Genomic DNA, 19,451 nt, shown 5'->3' with positions numbered 1-19,451 from the left:
TGGTAAAGATCAATCATATTCAACGTCCATGAATAAAAAATAACAAATTATCAGTTGAATGATATGTTTACCACTGAAACGTGTCACGTGACGGTCTATAAGGGGTATCTGGGCAGGGCCCGTGTGTGTGTGTGGGGGGGGGGGGGCAGCTGGGCCACTTGTCCAGGAGCTCGGAGCCTAGAGCGGCCCGGGGGTATGCCACCAAAATCGAACTCATCGTCCACAACCTTGGTATATGTGTTACTAGATAAAAACCTCCGTGTTTCGAGATAGGAGATGGTCTTATATAGTTCCACGTAGCAAAGCCCAACGCGAATCGCATCGGGCATCAGTAAGCAAAATTGACAATATTTTTCATCAAAACAACGATTGAGTATTGTTATTTATAATATTTCTGCCACATGCAACTACAATTAAGCATATAATCCTACCTGAAACGGGTATAAATCATCGTATTTAAAATCGAGGCGTTAAGCCGTTACTAAGAACGCCATTTTAAACGGGAGGTGTATGGCGGTGTATGTCGGATAAAAACAGGGCTTCATTAATTTAAACGCGAATATTTGGAGTTGGGCGATAGTTGTGTCACTACACTGGCCCCTGTAAGTTTGATTGGTCATAATGGTAAAAAAAATATCTTATTTTTAAGATGTTACGTGCATTAATAAAGAAACTGAGTTTGCCACTAAGGTATCCAATCGTAGCTAAAAAGTATATCTCAACGTTTTTAGCTACGTTCTCGCAGCTAGTGTTACTACATGCTTTATCACTAATTGCGTAAAGTTTCGGTCCGATTTTCAGGAAATTTTAACTCATCCGCGCTTGTTGTACACTGAACATATTATATTTAAACTGTTTTGAAAATCAAATAAAAATTGTGACCTCAGCTATAGAGGGTCCACAAGCTAAAAACGCGATTTTTCGTACAATCGGGGGCGTAAAATCTGAAAAAAAATTGTGACCTCTAGAAGTCCCACAAGCTAAAAACGTGATTTTTCGTCATGGTCCATAATTCATGAAGGCACGGTCCGATAAATTCCAACACCGACAGGAACCGAGATCTTATGGATATAAACTTATATTTTTAGTTTCGCCAAAATCAGATAAAAATTGCGACCTGTAGAATGTCCCCCACAAACAAAATGTGAACGGACGGGCGTCCAGACAGGGGCGACGACATAATACGTCCATATGAAAACGTTGGTGTATAAAACTGAACAAGATAAATAGAATAATAAATGCTGGGCTTGTAAAAGGTGATATCTCGTTACGTATTTTTTATTCAAGTTTAATTTTTGTGCCAAATTCTAAAAATTACCTTTACAAGACAAATGATTTGGGTTTAAAACTTTAAAGTCCTACTTTCTGCTCTGTCCGGACTAATGCAGTGTGTTATGCGGGAAATTTTGCCCTGCAGTGTTTCCACGGCTTACTCTTATTTCGAATTAAAACTGTCATAGATTATGTCATAGATGACTCCTCAGTGTTAGTTCTAACAAGCCAACAGCGAGACTGATGTCCCCCTGTCGAAATCCTCAAATAAATAGATGACACATTAATAAATCGCACATCTATTTTTTTCAAAAGTATCAAGCAATCAAACTGATTATCAACACTCTCTATCAGATAGAATCAAAGTTATCTTGTCCCAAAGCATCGACCAAGGAAATTGCTTACATGTATCTCTGCTTAGCTTTAGCTCGATATGTTAATCATTGAACTCAGTCAAGACGAACATCTACATCAAGTTTAAACATACTACCTCAATTAGAAGCAGAGTTGTTATGTTTCAAAGTCTTGACCAATGAAAATGCTTATTGCTCCTTAGCCTAAGCAGAAAATTCTCATCATCGAACTTAGTCAAGGTCAAGTTTCATCACTCTCACTTAATTAGAACTAAAGTTATCGTGTCCCAAAGCATCAACCAATCAAATTGCTTATCTCTGCTTACCCTAAGCAGAAAATGCTGCTCATCTTCGAACTCCATCAAGGCATTGACCTAATAAACACCTACACCAAGTTTGAACATTCTAGGTCAATTAGAAGAAGAGTTATTGTGTCCCAAAAAGTGTGACGGACAGACAGACGGACGGACGGATGGACAGACAGACGAACCCATTTTAATAGTCCCCTGCTTTCTTTGAAAGGCGGGGGACAAAAATATTGTCTACAAATCCTGTAAAATATAACATTATACTTCAACATTAAATGTAAAGATAGGTTTCCAGGCAACAAAGCACACACCTGTCGTTGTCCAAGGGTTGTATCATATTTTTTTCTGTTTTGGGTAATGGGAACGTTTACAAGACACCAATATCAATTTAATACAAATCGAATAACATTTGTCGTTTGAGAGTTAACAAGGTGTCAGAAAGTAAAGCAAGGGTCATTACTCTTATAACTAATTAAATAATAAATTTCATATAGATGGAGTGATAACTATTGTTAGCATTTACAGGGTTGTACAAAGACAGAGAGAGAGAGAGAGAGAGAGAGAGAGAGAGGTAGGTTAACGTCCACTAGACACAAACTAGGTCATTTCGGGACTTACAAATGGTTCAATTTTATTTCAATAATTCACTCGTACCTACAGGTCTTTAGTAATGGGAGGAAACCGGAGGACCCAGAGAAAACCCACGAGGTTGGACTTGTGACCTACTCCTTGTCCATAAATCTTAGACGAAATTAACAGAGAGTGTTGAAATCAAGGATAGATGAAGTCTGTTGAGTGTACACTAGAAATTGTGGACTACCGACCAATGAATGTACCAGGATATACCACGTTCATTTCAATGTGGTCCTATAAAAGTCAAATATTATCTTTGAATTAATTTTAATTTACATATCTTCTATAGCACCATACAATTAAGTTATGTAGTTAGGATAGAGCAAGTCAACATCTTTATAGAAACTTTTCAATTGTACTTACCACACATTACCCTAATATTCACATTCATTAACAAAACCATTATAACAGAATTAATCATTTTAACAAAATCACAATATATTCAAATTATTAAAACATGACTGAATAAATGTTAAGATCATACACATTCAAACATACTTGTTTAAAACAAACCAATTAGGTCCAAAAATGATGCAAATGAATTATTCAGTGGTTGAATTATACCCCCCCCCCCCAAAAAAAAAAAAACAACAAAAAAAAAACATGAGTTAATTCATGAAATTAGCAAAATTATTAAGATAAACTGGAAAAGTCTATTTACAGTATCAGTACCTCGTTGCTCAAGTGCCAAATATTAACAAATATCTCCCAATTCTAACCCATTACTACAAAGTACCTTATTGTTATCCAAAACTGACAGAATTCTTCAATTACTTCAAAATCAATGAGTTAATTCCTATAAACATTTGAAATATCTATTTATAGTATCAGTGATTAATGGAACATCTAAACAATGAATAAATAATTTAATTTACACAAATTGACTTGGTCTATGTTTCTTATATAGTCATAGAACAAAATCTATCCAATAAATTGATGTTTGGAAATATTAAGCAGAAGTTAGTTTAACCCGTCAACTGTTGAAAATAAAATCAGCTATATCTCAACATTGGCTCTATCTGTGGATCTTACAATAGACAAATAATCACTTCATAGAACAAATCAAACTTTATAAATCTACACTCTTATTTTTATACCTAAATACAGGTGGTGTAGTCAGATAAGATTAAACCTTCATATTGATTTCATGCCACCATCTTAATGTGTCTTTTTTTCATTCCAAGGTGTATTTCTTTAATATTTATAACACCACTGATTTCACTATATGCACTTGAATACACCACGAATTAAATTAAAGGTTGTAACACATCAAAACTACCTGTACCACATGATACCACTTGTCCTGCAATAATTCTTGATGATGGTGACTTTAATCTATCTATATTACTATGTATACTAGAGTCCACTAAAAATGCCATTGTTGTTTCAAATGTCATTTTTAACAATGGTGAGGAGTTATTTTTTATACCGATTCTATTAAACGGACGAATATTTCCTTCAAATGTCATAAAATCAGATAACAGTGACAGGTGTCTATTGTCTACATAGATTCCATAAGCTCCAAATACATTCTTTAATTCCTGCAAATAAATTAAAATTATTTTATAATATTACATATTTTTACATTTTTGGTAATAGACCATTTTGAGATTTCAGTCTTTTATTATATTTCGATCTTAAAGAATAAGTCTAAAAAACAAAGGCATATGTCATGCAGTGTACTGTGAGGAGAATTTAGCACCATGAGCCACTTTCCCAGGAATTTTCTCGAACAAGATCGAATAATAGAACCTGGGACCTACTTGTTAGTCAGTCAGTACTTTACTTACTAAACCACCATAGCTACAGCCTTAATAACCATTGCTAGCTATGGGAAGTGGCATCAGTTGTTCTAGAAATAGTAAGTATATCCTGTCCATTTTTATAGATGTATATTATACAAACCTGTTGTATTATTCTAGCAGATGCTTCTACACCATACGTTTGAGAAAACAGTTTAAAATTATTACTATATAATTTATTTAAATCTAATATATCAGCATATTTATACATTTCCTGTAAATAAAAACATATTTTTTTCAAAATACATACAAAAGAGAAAGGCAGTATCTGCAAAATAGTCATTTTGAGAAAATCGACTTTAAAGTTTGCCACTTTCTTGCACTCGTAGTTTTCAATAGAATAATGCGATTTTTGGATCATAAGGAAAGATTTTGGTTCTCCTTCGATATAACTTATCGATTTTCATATATTTCTCTGTGGGACTGAGATAATGCAGATACTGCCCATTTTATGACTCTGGATTATTTCCGGTGCCCATTGTAAAACCAAGATGAAAAGCAGTATCTACATATGCCCTCTAATTGTTTCAGTGATGATCGGACTGTTTACAAACTGCATATTTAAGCATAAATATTGTTCTAGACATTTCCACATTTAGTTGAGTCCAAATCCTTGGCAATTTAGATTTACTGCCAACACCAAGGAGAACGGTAGTATTTACTCTTACTGCTTTTCTCTTTAGTTATACCAGGGCAATTTACATTTACTGCCCAAATCTCACTCTGGCTTGTCATAGATGTATCAAGGAGAACGGCAGTATCTACACTTACTGCTTTCCTCCTTAGTTATACCAGGACAATATACATTTACTGCCCAAATCGACACTGTATATCTCTTTACCGAATTGAGATACAGGAATTCAATTTTTACATGTGATACTGCTGATCACAACAATACCAAAAACATATTTTGGCGAAAAGTGTAGATACTGCCTTCTTCCTTTGCACGGCAGCATTGATAAGAAACAGACTTCAGTACTATGCTACTTTATAGCAGACACAGTTTCTCCCTTTTCAGAACAGACAGTCTTTATTACAATTCAACATAAGAATTTTAAATAGACATCTGCATTTGGAAGTTTATAAAAAGCAAAAGTAATTTTATATGCTTGTTGAATCAAAACAGGACTAAGCTCCAAGCAGTCAGCTTCTTTCTTGTGAAACAAGGGAAATAACCCTAATATAGTTCATCAGTCAATATTAAGTATACCTGGAAGTTGATGCCTTCTGTCATTAAATGAAGTATAGATTCACCATTTTCTGTCTGTTCGTTTAAAAATGTTTGGTTGATACCACTAACTGAATGTAATACAACTTTCTTAGCATGTTCATTAACAACTGAGGCAATATCTAGTCTAACATCACTCAGATTAAACTACAAGATAAAAGAAAACCATTTCATTATGTATTAAATCATATGTATTAAACCCACTAAATCATTTTTATAACTACAAATTTCCAAGTACCCCTTGATCAACAGCGATAGCACCCTAGACTGTAGACAATATTAACAAAAAAGACTTCATGCATTTGAATGTCAAGTGGAAGAAAACCCCCTGTTGGCAATCAAAAAATTGTGAATTTCAATAATTCTTTCTTATGCCCCCCTATATCTTTAATGCCTGAAAATTACAAAAAAAGATCCAACAGCATTCACAAGACAAGTAGGAAGGACCAAAGTATTCTGTTGATATTAAATTTGGATATATATAAGAACTTACCTGTAAGACAACTTCACACCACAATTGTTTCTTTGTATCAAATTTATAATCAACAGCTTCAGGACAAGAGGCTAATAAATGCTACAAAAAAACCCAGTATATTACAACTTTTAAATAAAGCATAAATTTATATCTGATAATGAAATAGCAATTAAAGTTACACATCGTCGGTGGGAAATAAAAACAGCACCCATCTTGCAGAAATTTTTTGTCATTACTAACTTGTTGGCGAGATGCCCACAACACTGGCAATATGTTGAGTGGTCAATCGTCATACACCCAGGTAATGTTTTCTTAAATGGCTGCTGTTGATGGCCTTCCAGGATGCAAGTTATCATCAAAGCTCTCTCTGCCGCACTTAAATTCCAAAGCCCATTTCATTTCTATTGAAAAGGAAGGGGCATCATCCCCTAAGGTGGAGATTGCATCAGCATCTATCTGTGTTGGGGTTAATCCTTTCAGTTGCAGGTACTTAGTGACTGCCTTATAGCCAGTTTTGTCCATTTCTGGTGATTTCAATGGCTATGTTCACAAGATGGTTTGGTACGAAGACAATAACACTATAGTTTCAGTTCTTATGTCAATGATTCCTTCAATAATTGTATTTGTTGGTGTCAAAAGTTTGTTTCAACCCAATTGATCTATCCTTTTCAGAATTAGAAGTTAGAACTTTTCAGCCAGCCCTCCTATATAAATGAAGAGCTCCGGAAGAACGATCTAAGTTAGTTTTTCAACAACCCCCAGCTAATGGCGCCATCTGGTAGCAAATTGTACAAGCTTTCTGTGGGACAATTAATTTCAGGTAAAAATGATCGCAGTCACATCGAACCAAGGCCCTTCTGAAATGGCCTTCCGGACAAATACGTCCATCGTACACTTTATTTGACCTTAATTTTGCTGAAAAGTGGAAGTCAGTTGTTGTACTGGTAATTATGATTCATATTAAACATCATAAGTTGTAATTAAACCCATTCGTTGTTCTGTTCGCGTCAAGCATTCTCGTCCAAAAGTCTGTTTTGCCTTCTATGCGAAAAGACACAAATGTGACTTAGATCGTTCTTCCACTGGACTTTTCACATGTAAAATAGTAAATATAAATAAACGCTTGATTTCCAACTTTTTGTCCAGCTTTATTTTCTCTCACAATCTTAGACATTAGCTTTTTAGTTGTTTCGAAAAGAATTTCCCTAATTTCTTCCTTATCACATATTTAGTTTCCATAATCATAAAAGCCTTTGTATGATGCCTTCATTAAGAAAGTTTTGGATATAAATCTTGTATTTTATCCATATCCAAGAATAATTTGGATATGTACATGTAATACAGTGTGAGCTTGGCCCATAAGAACATGTATAATAACATGAATGATGGTGACTAATCTCAAAGCCACCGTTAAAGTGATCCCCTACTGTGGTATTACACCACCATTAATAAAGTGATACCCTACTGTACTTACTTGTATTCTAGCATTAACAGATGTAGAACTTAAAGGTTTAACTGATGTCATTTCAACATCTTTCTGATCATCTTCTACATCCATTCCATCAACACCATCATCTCCCTCATCATTATCATCATCATCTATCATAGAAAGTATACTTAGAAATTAAAAGATTATCTTGTTTTGCTATATCTTCAGAATAAAAGCTAAAAACAAGCATATCGTAACTGTATGTAAATAACCAAACAAGTATATTGTAACTATGTAATAACTGTATGTAAATGACCAAATAAGCATACATTAACTACATAATAACTGTATGTAAATGACCAAACAAGCATATTGTAACTATGTAATAACTGTATGTAAATGACCAAACAAGTATATTGTAACTATGTAATAACTGTATGTAAATGACCAAATAAGCATACATTAACTACATAATAACTGTATGTAAATGACCAAACAAGCATATTGTAACTACATAATAACTGTATGTAAATGACCAAACAAGTATATTGTAACTATGTAATAACTGTATGTAAATGACCAAATAAGCATATTGTAACTACATAATAACTGTATGTAAATGACCAAACAAGCATATTGTAACTATGTAATAACTGTATGTTATGGTAACATGGTAACTATGTAAGAACATGGTAACTATGTAATAACCATCACAAGTATCAAAAACGAAACGAAATATAGATCTGTATTTTAATCAGATTGGCTATGAGGCAAATTTAGACTTGACTGCAGCGCTATGGCCTACTCTTATTTCACATTTCCAACTGTTAAGGGTTCTTTTATATGCATGCCAATATGTACACAGGACCTCAGTATTACGCCCCATCTCAATGACTATAAGTTGTCCCTTGCCAGGCCCTCTGTCCTACATCCCTGACAAGGAGGAACTCTCGATGAATTTTCTCAGCCAACGCAGGGATCGAACACAGGACCTCCAGTTTAATGAGGCAATGTCCTGCTAACTGAGTGACCGTCGTTCCCAACCATAATATCAATAGATATGCTAATCAATAAAGATAAAATGGAAGACAACAAATGAATACATCAAGAAGATAGATAAGGTAGATGACAACAATATAATATTTAGTGTCTAAAAATGATCATGATTAACTTACTTTCATCTTCACTCATTGTAACTTCCCCCTTCTCATTCTCTTCTCCTACATATTCCTGGGTATCTTTCATTCTTTCTTTCTCTTTTACAGCTGTAGCATCGCCATCTCCTTCATCTGCTGATTCTTCATCTTCATCATTATCTAGAGCAGGTGGTATATCCTCATTATCATCATCCAATCGCCTCTTAACATTTCCTGTATCTATTAATCTATAATAAAATATAAATAAACATATCTATCAAGTCTACCATAAAATATAAATGCATGTATCAAACAAACATTCATACTGACATCTTCCCAATGCAGGTATTGCAGATAACACAAAGTAGGCAACTAAATGCATTATGTGTTGGTCTTTTAATGTCTAATTAAAATTGTATCTTTATTTCGTTTCTTCTTGAAGATTTTGATATTCTACACAGGCATCTATACTAATATTTGTGACTGTCGTTTGTTTGTCTGTCTGTTTGTTCAGGGTTGGCAGCTGAAATTTGGTGCATAGACTGGGAAGTATCATAGGCTAGGTGGTGTTGGCCTACCGCTTCTAGTTTTGGAGATTTACTTTCAACCCATACAGTGCAAGGTCATCCGCTAGTAACATATATATATTCAAAGCAGCTACTGCCGGGGTCTTTGGTGATGGTTGTGCTATGCACATGACTTTAGTGAGCTTATAAATAGATAATTGGACAATGGCTTGAGTTTGGAGCAGAAGTATTTTCATTGGCTGTTTACAGAACACAACAAAGAATAAGACACACTGATAAAACTTGTAATGAATCAGGTTAAATATAAAATAATAAAATAAATTAGGAATATTATTTTTATTATGCATGAATTTGAATATTTTGTTGAAACATGATTTTTAATTATGGTCTGCATCTGTCTGCTTAAATAATGATAAGAGTTATGCCCCTTTATTTTTGGTAAAAATGTCCGACAAGAAAATTTTTGAAATAGCAACACTGGTTTGCAGTGCTCTTCCTAAAAATGTTATGATTTCAAAGAGTGATTATTTCTACGGTTTGCACTCCTGTAGTTTATTCTTCAATAAAAATAATTTCATACAAATTATTTAAGTGCTCAAAACTATTTAAGGCCCTTACTTGTTCCTTTTAGACTGTCCCATTCTTTTCCTTATAACATCAACCAGCTGATTAATATAGTAATTCTCTATATAATACAATATAGAGCTAGGTTTTATACTCAGATTATCTTTATAACAAACACGTGGTAAAAACTGATACTTGATGTGATATTTTCTATATCGATTACTGAAATATAAATACATGTATAAACAAATTATAACTGATTGTATTGTATTTCTATATCGATTACAGAAATATAAACATATGGCAAAAACTGATACTTGGTATGATTTTTTTCAAAATCTAATACTGAAATATAAATATAAACATGTGGTAAAAACTGGTACCTGATATTTTCTATATTGATATAAATATAAATATCAACAATTTGTAATCACTTGTATTAAATACAATAAACAAATATAAACATAAAATATTTCTCAGATCTGAAACATAAATATTGACATTTGTAATCATTTGTATTTGATGTGATATGCTGAATAAGCAAAAATATTTCTAACATCTGAAGTATTAAATATATAGTAACAATAGCACTTGATTTATTACAGAAATATCAACACTTAGAAGTTGGCATTTGGTGTGATATTTTCAATATCTACTAATGAAATATAAATATAATCACACACCACCCACCATCTAGATGTTATTCTGTACTTAACTGGTCTGAAAGAAATTAATTTTCCTAAATTTCACAAGCAGTCACATGTTGAATTAGGTCCGAAATTCTCTGTGTTAATCAAGATCAATTTCCATCTTACTCTATCATAAAACCATTGAAAAAACATTTGAAGAATAAACTTACAACATTGTTTGTCCTTCTATTGACATTTCTTCTCTGATCTGTATGTCTTTTAATACCTATAAATAATAAATAAATATCTATCAACATAAACAAATTCTTATAAATATTCGGTAATATCAAATCAATACCAAATAAAGACATGTAAACAATAAGGTATTCATCATAGTCCATATTATATAGATCAAATGATTCGGTAAATGGGCTATTTTAATAGTGAGCCACGGTGACAAAGTGAGTAAGACACTAGCTCGCTAGCTTGGAGGTTGTAAGTTCGATCCTTGTGTTAGCTGAAAAAGTTCATCGTGATTTTTCAGCGTGGTTTTTTGGCATGTATGTAAAATATCTCCTGGCAGTTGGAATTTGATATAAGAGTACCCTCATAGCACACTGATTGGCGTATGCCGGATGCCCGTCTTCATTAGCCCAATCGGAGCAGAACAGTAGGACGTTAAACATCCCATTTCATTTCATATTAATAGAAAAATTTAATCATACCTCAGTTAATCTAACTTTAGACAGGTTTTTCTGTAAGTTTTTAGCAGCTGCTCTAGCTTGTGGTGTATTATGTACTGGTATATTCATAGCTGGTGTTTGTATATTCTCACTGGCTGTCATCAATATCTCACGTAATCTAGGAATACCTAATGTCATGTTCATCTCACCACGACCAGCAAAATGAAATGTGTTTAATGTCATCTGAGTTGATGGTTCCCCTATAGACTGCAAAATCAACAACACTTTTATCAGACCAATTGATATATAGACTGCAAAAAAACAAGTGTTATCAGACCAATTGATGTATAGACAACAAAAAAAAACAAGTGTTATCAGACCAATTGATATATAGAATAAGCAGTAAAAAATATCACCAAATTTATACTGTTTGTTGTAAATGTATAATATTTAACAAAACATGAATAGATTTCAAAAATATTATCTAAAACAATGTACCCTTTAGAGCAAGCGAACACTTCCACAGTTTATACAAATAAAAATAGCTTGTTGAATAACTGTTATATGATTGTCTGTGTAGATAGTTTCTCACTAATAAATGAACATAATATATGAGGTTTTTATGTGGATTTTACCTGAGCACACAATAAACCAACAGCTTCACCTGGCTGAGCATAAGACTGTTGTAATTTACTTCCAATTAAACATTCAAATTCATCTTTATTATATACATCTGATATACCTAATTCTTTTATCATCTAAAACAAAATATATATAAAATATATATATACAGCTGATATACCTAGTTCTATTATCATCTAAAACAAATACATCTAATATACCTAGTTCTTTTACCATCTATACCAAAATATATATACATTAGATTATATTAATAGACTTATTTCAAAAGCAATTACAAACTGAAGATATCCTAATTCACCTGCCGAGTCAATTTCATATTCAGAGTATTATTCTTATTCCAAACCAAGGAAATGAAATCTTTTTAAAATCTTAGCTTTTCCACCAATCAGAACTACTAAAAATATTTTGATTGCCAGGCCCTCTGTCCTGTACTGTTGACAAGGAAAATGCAGAGGAACGTTCTCTGTCAATAACAGAATGGAATCCGGAACCTGTGCAATACTCACCAAATTCCAAGAATATAAGTTCACAGGTTGTGAGTTAAAATAGAAATCCTTTCACATTTTCTATTTTCAATTGTCATTTTAATGTAAATAATAAACAAACCAAAGAACACACTTACATTATCAAACTGTTCTGTATAATATTTATCTATAATATAATCTAATCTCTCTGATCGTACATTACCATCTTCATGTGGCCATATTTCACTTAATACAGGATTAGGACAAGGTGATGCTTTCTTCATGTATCTGTTTATTAAAGGAACAAAATCTTACAGAAGAGATGCATTTTTGATTAAGGAAAAACAAATCAATATATAACTCTGTAGTTGCCTTTACTCTGGCTTGAAGTTCCATAAAAAATGCATTTTGTAAGATTTAGAAACATAGTTGGATGGCTGAATGGTTAGCGTGCGCGCTGTATCATAAAGTCTGTCATTGAGTCGACTCGGTTGTACGTGACAAGGAGTAGGGTCACCTGTCCAGCCTCGTGGGTTTCCTCCCACTGCTAAAGTTCCCTACGCTCAAGCGAATTATTGAAATAAAATTAAACCATATGTTAGTCCCGAAATGACCTAGTTTGTGTCGAGTGGACGTTAAACCCCATTTCTCTCTCTCTCTCTCTCTCCATTTAATTTTATATTAAAGCCACTTACTTTTCTTTTTGATTCTCATCTAAATTTCTCCATTCTTCACAAAGTTTAGTACTAGCTTTAAACCGACCATTTTTCATGGTTGATGTTCTATCTTCTTCAGTGACCAGTTCATCTCCTTTCTTTCGACAAAATATCAGGAAACCAGAATCATACTTCTTTTTTACTTCTGGATTATTAGATTTCTTCCATTTCTTTATCTAAAATGACGCAGAGTTTAGTGTAAGTTTATACTTTATATATACTATGGGTGACACATAGTTACAATTTATTGCTTAATGGCTCTATATAAACCATTCTCCATGACACCAACGGGATACTCAAGTGAAATGATATAACATTTCTGCACCAACCGAGCTAATGAAGATGGGAATACATCATAAAGTAAACTATGATGGAAAATTTGACAGGACATCAGGGTTATGACTTACTCTTCTTTCATTACATCTTTCATGTGATCTTTAATGTGCCTGCCAAAGACACTTCATTGAACATTCAAGATTTGCACCACCTCAAGAATTTGAAAGGTTTCAATCAAGTAAACATCAGAATTTGGGGGTACAAGGCATGCATCAACTAATACTATATCTTGATCGATCATCATATATAGCTGACACGTATGATTACTCCACGATTTAGCTCCTACCACATACGTTTTAGGACGGACAGAACTGTATCAAAATACAATTGCCCACATCTCTCCACCACTGGCATATTTAAATAGAATAGCCCTAACATGATTTGTTAAAAACATCAAACAAATTCTTACTCTTTTCTGCAGCTTTTTAAAGTGTTTGTGTTTATCAGGGTTTGATTCTATAGTATGTTGTTGTACTGCAACACGATTCTCTACCAGGAATGGAAATTGTTTTGGTTGTAAAAATGGCGTTTGCTGGACATCTAAACCATCTTCTCCATAATAAAACTAAAACATAAAACAAAAATAAACCATAACATATCTGTTAGCTGAAACCATAAAAGGTTCCTAACAAGATAGGCATAACCAATAATTCACAAGCAGAACTTAAAAATCGAGAATGAAGCACCTGAATGATAATTTTTAAATGTCATCCATAACTGTAGTTATAAAATGCCATAAAGAATGGATATAAAATAGAATAGGGTTAAACAACTTAATTTTCTTCACAAACTTGGCTCATGAAAACTGGTAAAATTGTACAATGAAGGAAATTTTGACCTGACAATGGGCATGGCATTTCAATATACTCTTCATCAAATTCCTTGTTCCTCTACATGCACACCAAAGACTATAACTGGTCGACCTCATACTTCCTCCTTTACACCCACATCAAAGACTGTAAGTGGTTAACCTCATTTTTAATCACATCTGAACGACAAGATGCTTATGTTTTTGCTAGACCATTCATCCAGCACCTCCTGACAAGGGGAACCCAGATTGGGTATAACACCTTCTAAATGTTTAATATAATTACCTGTACTATACTACCATCACTATCTCTAACACTTAGATCATAATTAACTATAACACCTTCTAAATGTTTAATTAAACATCTTTGTAGATATCCACTACGGCTAGTTTTAACAGCTGTATCTACCAAACCCTGTTAGAAAACATCAGATAAAATATAGTACTACAACATTAATTCATTATTTCTCTTAGTTCCAAAGACAAGATCAGTTTATTAAATTTTTTATTCTTCAAGGGTTTTGTTAAAGGTACAGTATTCCAGATTTAGAGAAAGAGTGGGCAGTTCTTGCCATAATAGTTCAAAAATAGATAATGAGAAATAAATACATGGAAGATTTCAGGCAAGAAATAGCCATTGATTGCCAATCAATGGCAGACAGAAACTGCAACTACAGTTGAACTTTTCGACTGTAAAGTACCACTGTGATGATAATAAACAAAGTCTCAATTGTCAGTCCTTTTATCGACAGTCTTTGTTAGTGATGTCATTCATTGCAGCAATATTTTGGCTTGCCTAGCCATATAAGCATTTAATTCAGATGTGGCAGGTTTTTTCTACTGCATTCAATATCTAAGCCATCCAATGTTCTAGAAAGTTGATTATGGGCTTGCCATGTGAATAAATGTCTAATACCTGTTACATAATGCATCTTTAGTACCCAGGAAACATTATACAACACCAAAACCTTTCAACAGTACATTTAAACAATTTGAAAATAAACCCACCTCTCTACCAGCCATACAATGGAAGAAATATTCCTGTGGTCTGATTCCAGTAAGAAATCGACCAGAAACAAAACCACCTGCTTTAGGTGAAGTATCATATGGTAAAAATGATGGTAATGTACTACCATTAACCATTAAAGGTGGTCGTCTACCTTCTAACTCAATCTGTCCTAATAAACAAGATATCTGCATACAGTTTACCTGAAAGTATAACCCATCTTAATGAAGTTTTTTAATAAAACAAAAAGAAGAAATGGCCGACAAGCAGCTAAAATACAGTTTACCTAAAAATATAAACCGTCTTAATTCATCTTCTCGAAATACATTAACGGTTTATAATAAAACAAAAGGATTAACAGGCAATGGAGCACTGGCAGCTAAGATGTTTATATATGTATATCACTACTACATTATGGTTCCCGTTTTTATTGTGTATCCTGATTTCGTGAGTAAAACCTTGTGTTACCTACCATAGAACCTTTAGCACCAGATAAAACCATAAGTTGTAGATTATTATCAGGAAATTTTTTCTCTAATCCACCAGGCATACAGACACTGAAAAAATATGTACAATAACCTTCACTTTGTATTTGGTATTTGACTAATTTATAAATAAATTCAAATAAGTTCTGGTTACAATTGTTAAAGTGGTCACATTAACCCTTGTGTTTGGATTAGTTTTTGTTTTTAAAACCAGTTAATATGACATAGGTCTACTTTACAAACCATGTTATTAATACCCGATATCTACCACAGTTAATTATATCTGAAGTTTGGTTGTTTGTTAACATTAGTTCTTGCAATACTTGTTTTAAAGGGACATGAAATAGTCAATTTCATTCAATCTTTCTTATAGCTTAATTCCCCTTAAGTTCGAATTATAATGAATATTAAAATTTGAGCTCAATCAGTTGACAATATATAATTTTTCATGGTTTATATCCATGCTTTATGTACTCAAATGGATTAACATCTGAATAATAAAACAAAACATCACCACCAGATAATCTTGGATTTAATAGGATTAAAACGAGGTCAATCTAAAGATTTTTACCCAAAAGTTATAGATGATGCTGGTTTAATTATATAGTCAGCAGACGATGCAGAATGTTGCAATGTTTTTCAATTCATTATACTGAACAAAATTGATCATTTTTAAACTGATACTCCTGTTAGATACTCGACATTCAAAATTTGTAGGGATTTAAAATGACTTAACCCTTCCTGAGCTAACCACTTCATACCCATAGAGGGCTATGCAAATATTGAGTAAAAATCAAGCTTTAGACCCTGTTGTGAAAAACCATGCATACCTTGAATATGAATGCGACTACAACTGTAAAATTGCAAATGTATATCCATTATATATGACTTGGGATTTTTGCATATGTTTAGTTTAGATTTTATGGTTACTATGGTTACCAGTGTGTTTCAAAATGGCTGCCATATTATTGTCATAAATGAAATATTGGATATTTTCTTGTCATTAAAAAATTCAAGATGGTCAGGAATAAAGCTATTTTGATTATTAACATGATAGATATCTCTTTTGTAAGAATAGTATAGGTTTTTGGGGAAAAGTCACTAAATTGTGATAATAATGTTTTTTTCTAAAAATAATAAAATGTAAACGAGCAGTATTGACAATTTTGCGGTCGGCAACACACATATAAAAATCATCAGTAACAAGTTTTTATTAACAATAAAATAAAAATAAATTAAATATTTGGAAAATAACAATAATATATACCGAAATATTCACATTAGGGTTGCCATGGTAACCAATTTGACCATATCATATACGTCTATATTGGTAGCGATCTACGTGCGCGACTGTATAAAAGCAGACGAATAATTTCCTCCGGAGAAGTCTCCCTTTTTTGTTTCTTTACTTTGTGACAAACATCTGAATTTTCATCACAAGAAGAATCCCCACTAATAGTATAGTCACTACCCGAATCCAATATAGGCGTGACGTCATCGACATCGGGACTCACGGCTAAATTCAGCCGAAGTCTTTTTGTTGCGAAGGACGCCATTCCTCGGCTGTTCTGACTATTGATGGTTGTTCCGTCAATAGAGGAAACCCCCTCGTAATAAAAACTTGTGTTATACACCATCTAAGGTTAAAACCATGCTTTTACAGGGGAGTAAACCAAGTTAAATAAACTTCCCCACTATCGTCGGGTGCCGCTCTGACAGACTATAAAATAATCGTCGGGATTAGCTCAGGAAGGGTTAAATGATTCTCAGCACTTGTGAGTAGTTTACTAAAACTAGAATGTTATTGCAACTTATTAGATTTCTCCTTTTTAATAACTTATTTTTCTGTTGTTATTTATTTGTCAGACAAACAATTACTTTCCTAACCATAAGGATGTCTGATCTTTCTAATGCTACTAATGTTGGCATATTTATAAAACAAAAAAACTCAAATAACTTAGTTTGTCAATATGCTCCTAATGATAATTAAAAACCAATTAAAACCCATTCACTTACTTTGCTATTTTATTTTGTACAACATCAGTTTTACTTTTCATACTAACGTCTATCTCTCTTAAACCTCGATCATCTGTTGTATTATAATGTGCACTCCTCCATCCTGCCAACATTTCTTCTTCACTAACACTATCTTGTAAACCTAGTGCTTTTTTTACAGCCTCCATACCTACCCTTGGATACTTTCTTATTATTTTAGATCTTTTCTTATTAGCCTACAAAATAATACACATTTCTATTTTAATTAATTACACTGCTTATGTTGTCAATCTAATTAAAACACAGATCCAATTTCATTTCGTTTTTATAGTTCAAAATTTCGATTTTACTTGTCTTTACTACACTTGGATCTGGAAGCGTTGTTATTTAACTCGTGTTCTGCTTGAAATGAGGGGTCAGCCAATCAAATGGTCTGTTGAATCGAGCATTTGACCTTTGTTGCGCGGAACTGTGGGTAGACATTAGCGGCAATAGAAATCAAAACAAAGCAAAAGTAGACAAAAAATACATGGCGGTCGCTAATTGGTTGTCGAATGACTGACGTAATCGGGTCAAATGTCGCTTGCTTGGTACCTGACGTCATAGAACGTGAACTCCCACTATAACTTGTTAGATCTACATGCAGTGTAAGCCATCGAAAGCATAAAAAACAAAACGAAATATAGATCTATATTTTAATTAGATTGCTTATATTGTTTAAGCAGTATTTAACAAAGACAAAGACGAGAGAACTTGCACTGAATTGTCAACAGAAATAAACATGTAAGTAACTTGTATTCCATTTAATTGTGTCATGTTTTGCTTATCTTGCTTATCTCATTAAAGAAGACAGAATATGAAACCTATTAAGCTGAATGGCTTGACTTTTAACGTTTGATCTTATGATTAATTCTGTAAAGTTGCAAAAAATGTAATCAAGGCAGCAGCAATTCAAAAATACTATTTATGTGTCTTCACCACAGGATTTTAATTGCTACCTCCCAAATTGTGTATGAATGAAATCAGGTTAAGTGTCCTATTTTTCTGCTCTAATTGGGCTAACAAAGACATAGTCTAGGTGATTGGGGTGTGCAATCCTGGCTAGGTTTTTATGAATTGAAATTATCTGCTGAATCCATCCTTAGCTTTTATTTTACCAAAATTGCATGATTTTGACTGGTAGGTGGCAATTGTTTTTGTGAAAAATTTTGAGGTAGGGGAAACAAAAAGTGGCAAAAATAAGCAACTATCCAATATAAAACAATGATCTACCACTACAAATGTTTGTAGTAAATTCCTCGCATAAAATCAACAATATGCAAATTAGCATTGTTATTAAGTCATCAGAGGTCAAAAGGTCACAAAAAGTGGGTGCTACTTGATATCTGCACTCCATCCTACAGAGCCTATGAACCTGTAATGCCTTTTCTTAAAAATAAGGTCTGGATTAGCAAGCCGAGAGGTATTATGTACTATTAAATGAAAAGTAATGAAGAACAACATATCATTTTCTTAGCAAATGGTAATGAAATGGAATGTATTTATTTTTGAACCGCTTTTCAAAGAATAATTAGGCAAAAATTATGTGCAATACAAAACGATCAGCCACCCAAAATATTTATATGGAGGCATTCAATCAATATAACCCACCAGTATACAAGTTGGGGATGTGTGTAAATAACAAAAGGTTTACAAAGTTAGTCAAACCACTGGTAAGTGCGTCAAGTGTTAAAAACCAAACCATACAGGATCGACATCACTCAGTCAAATTTCCGATCATCTTCATGGTCTAATTCATCCGAGTAGAGCTATTTTCTGTGACAACACAGGATACAAAGCACATGTGTATCATTACAGCGAATCACAGCTACTGTATCAGGAGATAGACCAATAGAATACTTCAGATGTAATACAATTCTAGTGTCAGCTTCATCAAGTTCATTTCTCGTACTGTTGATAG

At 33.2% G+C, this 19,451-nt stretch overlaps 1 protein-coding gene across 1 annotated transcript in view; it reads right to left on the bottom strand.

The window, feature by feature from the left end:
• Nucleotides 1-2,262: 2,262 nt before the first annotated feature.
• The window catches only part of LOC126818365 (DNA-directed RNA polymerase I subunit RPA1), a 35,960-nt gene continuing 18,771 nt past the window's right edge, over nucleotides 2,263-19,451 (bottom strand). The window contains exons 17-33 of the mRNA XM_050545755.2: nucleotides 17,513-17,727; nucleotides 15,484-15,568; nucleotides 15,014-15,214; nucleotides 14,292-14,420; nucleotides 13,607-13,762; nucleotides 12,841-13,037; nucleotides 12,304-12,433; nucleotides 11,675-11,797; nucleotides 11,082-11,306; nucleotides 10,587-10,642; nucleotides 9,782-9,949; nucleotides 8,676-8,884; nucleotides 7,546-7,670; nucleotides 6,090-6,170; nucleotides 5,579-5,743; nucleotides 4,472-4,582; nucleotides 2,263-4,107 (exon numbers count right to left, since the gene is read on the bottom strand). Coding sequence (XP_050401712.1) covers nucleotides 3,814-4,107; nucleotides 4,472-4,582; nucleotides 5,579-5,743; nucleotides 6,090-6,170; nucleotides 7,546-7,670; nucleotides 8,676-8,884; nucleotides 9,782-9,949; nucleotides 10,587-10,642; nucleotides 11,082-11,306; nucleotides 11,675-11,797; nucleotides 12,304-12,433; nucleotides 12,841-13,037; nucleotides 13,607-13,762; nucleotides 14,292-14,420; nucleotides 15,014-15,214; nucleotides 15,484-15,568; nucleotides 17,513-17,727 — 2,670 coding nt within the window. The 3' untranslated portion in view covers nucleotides 2,263-3,813. The remainder of the gene's footprint in view (nucleotides 4,108-4,471; nucleotides 4,583-5,578; nucleotides 5,744-6,089; nucleotides 6,171-7,545; nucleotides 7,671-8,675; nucleotides 8,885-9,781; nucleotides 9,950-10,586; nucleotides 10,643-11,081; nucleotides 11,307-11,674; nucleotides 11,798-12,303; nucleotides 12,434-12,840; nucleotides 13,038-13,606; nucleotides 13,763-14,291; nucleotides 14,421-15,013; nucleotides 15,215-15,483; nucleotides 15,569-17,512; nucleotides 17,728-19,451) is intronic.

The sequence above is a fragment of the Patella vulgata genome, chromosome 4, assembly GCF_932274485.2.
Source record: "Patella vulgata chromosome 4, xgPatVulg1.2, whole genome shotgun sequence".
Taxonomy (NCBI): Eukaryota; Metazoa; Mollusca; class Gastropoda; family Patellidae; genus Patella; species Patella vulgata.
The sequence above is the reverse complement of the archived record's forward strand: the minus strand, read 5'-3'. Positions and strand labels throughout refer to the sequence as shown.